Source organism: Brassica rapa, chromosome A09 (genome assembly GCF_000309985.2).
Source record: "Brassica rapa cultivar Chiifu-401-42 chromosome A09, CAAS_Brap_v3.01, whole genome shotgun sequence".
NCBI classification, from domain to species: Eukaryota; Viridiplantae; Streptophyta; class Magnoliopsida; order Brassicales; family Brassicaceae; genus Brassica; species Brassica rapa.
Window position 1 is genome coordinate 21,421,812 of NC_024803.2, and position 4,800 is coordinate 21,426,611.

A 4,800-nucleotide genomic window follows, 5' to 3' on the forward strand; every position below is an offset into this window, starting at 1 on the left:
GTGGCTTTGAAATCAGACCCAACAAACTCGATCGCTACATATGAGACTCAGGAGTCGAACACCTGCCACACTGAATATTGAAAACAGTGAAGAAGTTTGCAGCCAAGCCACGAATATTCCTGAAGTTGTAGTCAAGGAATTCTCCTTCGTTCTGGAGCCAATTTTAAAGTTGCTTGTTTATTATTTTTCTTTTGTAATTATGAACTCGCCCACGGAGCTGTAGGATCAGTATAGTAAGATATTATTATTACTTTTCTATATTCCCAAAGTTTCTTTGAAATTTAAGAAATTAAACTGATACAACCAGCTAGAAACTATGGTCAAAGTAATGTTTCAAGCATTTACATAATCTATACTACATAAGCCAATTGGCTGAAGAGTAAGATATCTGAATAAAGATACAATATACAGAACCAATCTCGGAATCAAGATTCAATACAGTAGCTAGACAAAGCACTTAATACAAAGGGAATGAGAGAGACTAGAGAGAAAGAATTTCGAATCCCAACAAAGTGATAAACCAATCAAAGCCAGAGTTAGCGGTTTAATACCCTGTGATGTCTCCAAAGCGATCTTCTTCTTAAACACCTTAAAATCCCGGAATGCAACAGTATAGTGCTGCTCATCAATGTATTTCCAGTCTTCATTCGTATACTCTCTTTCTCTTTAGCAGAGCAGGGAATATGGAGATGGATCCAATGAGGAATAACACTGACAAAGTCTTGAAATCATACAGATCTTTCACTGACTTGAGATCTCCAAGAGCCAGACCAGCCTGTATAAATGAAGTGAATATATGGCATGAGCCGCAACAAGAGATCAAAAACTAGATACTCACTCTAACGGTGATGTACGAAGCTGGCATAAGACCGACTAGAGTCGCCAAAAAGAAGACGTGAAAAGGTATGTCAACGATGGGAGAAGACAAATTGATGAAGAGGTTTGGAAGTGTCGGTGTTATCCTTAAGAAGAGCATGTAGTTTAGTAGCTTATCTCTTCTTTTCCCAATCTGTTCAAAACGATATCAAGGCAGTAAATTCATAAGAACAAGCAAGAGATTTTATTAAGCTTACCTCGGCTTGGAAAAACCTCAACTTGTCAGGCCACAGCCAGCAAACCAGAGGCCTTCCGACCAATTTTGATAAGAAGAAACAAGAGCAAGCTCCAGCAGTTGCATTGAGGACGACAAGAACAAAACCTCTAACCACACCGAAAAGGGCTCCGGCAAGTAACGACATAAAGATTGTGCCAGGTATCATGAAGGTTTGCATAAAGATATATGTGGAACAGTAACCTAAAATGAATCTTGCTGGATACTCACTTGCATAAGACCCAAGATTATCTCTGCATCCAAGAAAAATGTCATATATATTACCAAAAGCTTTCTCATTAATTAAGCTAATTCGTTGCTCTCAAGATCATGTGTTTTGAGCTGATATGCAATTCTCTAAACCAAATGTATGAAGATGAGAAGTTGAAAAAGCTAAATCTCACTTGAGCAATCGGAGATCGGAGATGGTTCTAGGAAGTTTGAGCTTGCCGTATTCGGCGGCCGGCATAGTGAGGTAAATACAGAGAAGTCCGGTGGTGAAGACGAGGAAGACGGTGAAAAACACGACGAATTCCCAACGTGATAGAGGAAAGCGCTCCGATTTGGTGCGTTTCGAGGAAGAAGCGGCGGCGCTCTCTTCGTCCTTCACGACTAGCTTTCCGCCGCCGTCACCGGTTAAGTTCCGAGGAGCTGCCATTACTGTAAAGCTCTCTCCCTCCCCTCTTCACAAAACCAATTTCCAAAGAATAGAATTTCACGAATGCTTTTAGCTTTTCTTCTTTTGTCTTTCCTTTTCTCACATTTACATTTGTTGGAAAAGGTTTAATTTCAGACGCAAGAGCCAAACTAATATTTTACACATTAACTAGGGGTGGCCCGCCCTACGGGCGGGAAGTTTACATTAAAATTATTTTATACTAAAATATATTTAGTTTTATAAAATATTTGAAAAATACTTTAAACTGAATATAATAAATATATTTTTTTAATTAAATAATATATATTATTTTGTTAACATTTGACCTTTTTAATTTATAATCATGTACGTGTTTGGATTTTTATTTATTATCAACTATATTTTCATAATTCATTTCAGTTATCATTACTCGAGCTCCCACTTTTAGATATTGTATAAACTACATATTTTTTTAGTGGACAGTTAATTAGTTTGTTTATTGATATTTAGCCTAATTTCTTATCTGTCCGGTCAAGAAAGAGTGCCAAAGTATCGTTGCTACCGAGCTGGATCAGTATCAAAAGGGTGTGTCATGTATGCAAAGAGAGGTGGTGGTCAAGCTTGGATGCCACCGTGAATCCTCAGTGAATATGGAGAATTTGCAAAGCTTGTTAAGGTTTCAACAGTCAGATGACCCGGTTTTAGTTACAGTTTGTGAGCTAGTGGAAAGTGATAAATCTAATCATTTGTAAACCGCAGGAGTTAGGTAAACTAACAGTGTTTATTTATTTCAAATATTCTCGTAGTGTTACAATACAAACGAATCTTTGTTTTGTCCTTTACGTCTCATGAGGAAATGCCTATGCTAGTGTACATCATGGTGAAGTATGCAGCGATTTGCATGTGGAGACGCTGAAGTGTTTATAAAGATTGCGCAGTGACTTACAAAGAGAAGAATATGGGATCATGTTGCTGGAGTTGTGATTGTAGGAGAAGCTGGTGGTGTAGAGAGTGATACAATCGTGAGAAAGTTATATTTCACAAAAGGAGCTTATTTGGAAAGTGGAACGTCTTGACGGAGGAATCATAGGATATCTTTAAAATACAATATTTATCAAAAATATTAAAGTACATTAATTTTATTCCAAAAGAATGATTGTGGAGATCGTAGGAAATGGTTAAATTGCCATGGAAATTGTGATTAATAATTAAAAAAATTAGTTTGCTTTCTGGTTGCTTATTTCTCAACATATGATTCATGTGAATTGTCTTCTTTAAGTGGGAGATTCATAATAATGTTTAAACATCTTGTAGTTATTTACAACCAGATCATATATTCTCTTAGTATAAAATTCTAAACTAATACTGACCAAGAATTAATTAAAGAAAATCAGTTTATCTCATGTTTGTTAAAAATCACATAAGAAAGCACTTTCTTGATTCAGTTTTACTATGCTTCTTTTGGAAAAAAAAACAAAAAAAAACAAAGCCTCTTCAATCGTTGGTAAGTGGACCATAGTTGCGAATTTTAATTTCCAAGTGAAGATATGAATTTTTCAATTCGAAGATGAGGTGAACTTTTTAAACTTTTTAACCATATTTTTTTGATGGGTACGAAAATGTTTTAGACAGGCAAATTCAAAACACCGACAGAAAAGACATGAACTGGAACATGTTGATGCTACAAATTTTTGGAATTAAATAAAAAAAAGGATTAGAGTAACTGTGAAAATATAAAACAATATCATGGACTCCTCCATGTTGACGAACCGTCGTCAGTCCGGCATTAGCCTGAGTAAAGTAAAGCGTAAGGTGAGTGAAAAGTTTCAAATTGAAAAAACTAATCTATTAATTAGCCAAACAACATATATGACAGTAGTTGGACAGACCTTTGAAGCGAATGGTAGTATTAATACCCTCAGTTTTATGTGTATCTTCATTGTATGTCGTTTGAATTTTGTCTAGTCAGTAATCGGTACATCAAGCCTCTACAATCAAACAAAAATACCAACAAACGAAGCATATTTTAGAAGGCTAAGCCATTCATCTATTAGTGAAAATTTGATTTAAATATTGATTGCAGAGCATAGACCCAATAGTACCTTCAAGGGAGCAAAATGGTCTAGCTCCAGAAGCAGAGCCAGCAGTTGCACTATCTTGCGACATAGCAGCACTCCTCGTCCAACGAACAAAGCTGCAAGAAAATTTGCAAAAATAAAGCTTTCATATTTACATGCAAGAGAAGCTTAATTCTCTCTACTGAACTCTTATAAAAAGGATAATAACATCAAATACACCTAGAAACTCTTAACGTATTCCCAAAAAAAAAACAATCAGGGAACACGATTTCATTTCTCTCTCGACTCATTCAACCACAAGAGTAAGAACATAATCTGAAAGCATATCAAACCCCAATTATTCAAAATCCCTTCTATGCAAACCATTACCTCCTGTGACGTCCGTACAGATTGTGAGTGGCTAGAACCTGGAAGTGTCGCAGAAAAACATGAGAGGCAATGGTAGATATGTATTTGAATTTTGACAGTCAAAAGCTTTGGTTGCTCCTTGATACATCAAACAGACTTAGGTCAAAGAGCCCGCCTTCCTTCAGGATGTTTCTGAAAGTATGAGCCGATGAAAATTGATTGAGGCATGGATGAAAGCGGACTGCAACCCACTTGAACATAACACGTAATCAGCTTATTTCGTAAGGATGCATGTTATCAAAGCGAAATCAAGACCAAGAGTTGTTACCTTCTCATCTACCAGTACCACATCAACGGCTGCAACTCTCCACCTTTCTTAAAGTTTCGAGCTTCCCAGAAACAAAGAAGCCTCATGATAACACTCTAACTGCAGCGGCCAGCCTTTAGCTCAGAGAAGTGGGGCCGTCGAGTTGCCATTGTCGTGGATAAGATAAAACTATTAAGAGTTTTCTGATTTAGAAGGTAAAGATTGTCCAAGAGCGATGATGAAAATGTTGTTAATAAGCAATGAAGCAGACGTAGTGGGGATTGATGATTGAATGCCATAACTACAACCATTTTGCAAAAGGAACTTTGTGGGGGAGGTG

The 4,800-nt window shown here is 36.7% G+C and overlaps 1 protein-coding gene across 1 annotated transcript; it reads right to left on the minus strand.

The window, feature by feature from the left end:
• Positions 1-305: 305 nt before the first annotated feature.
• Positions 306-1,876, minus strand: LOC103838835 (uncharacterized membrane protein At4g09580). The gene is made up of 4 exons (XM_009115286.3): positions 1,495-1,876; positions 1,074-1,344; positions 839-1,009; positions 306-775 (listed from the first exon to the last, which is right to left on the minus strand). The coding sequence occupies exons 1-4, from the start codon at positions 1,746-1,748 to the stop codon at positions 644-646; spliced, it is 828 nt and encodes a 275-aa protein (XP_009113534.1). The 5' UTR covers positions 1,749-1,876; the 3' UTR covers positions 306-643.
• Between the last annotated feature and the right edge of the window lie 2,924 nt (positions 1,877-4,800).

Bases quoted from the DNA above. Each gene is read 5' to 3' on its own strand.
- LOC103838835 (XM_009115286.3), bottom strand. From the start codon at position 1,748: ATGGCAGCTCCTCGGAACTTAACCGGTGACGGCGGCGGAAAGCTAGTC. The intron at 1,345-1,494 runs GTGAGATTTAGC...TCTTGGATGCAG, and splicing joins TCCGATCTCCGATTGCTCAA to AGATAATCTTGGGTCTTATG. The intron at 776-838 runs GTGAGTATCTAG...TCATTTATACAG, and splicing joins CTTCGTACATCACCGTTAGA to GCTGGTCTGGCTCTTGGAGA.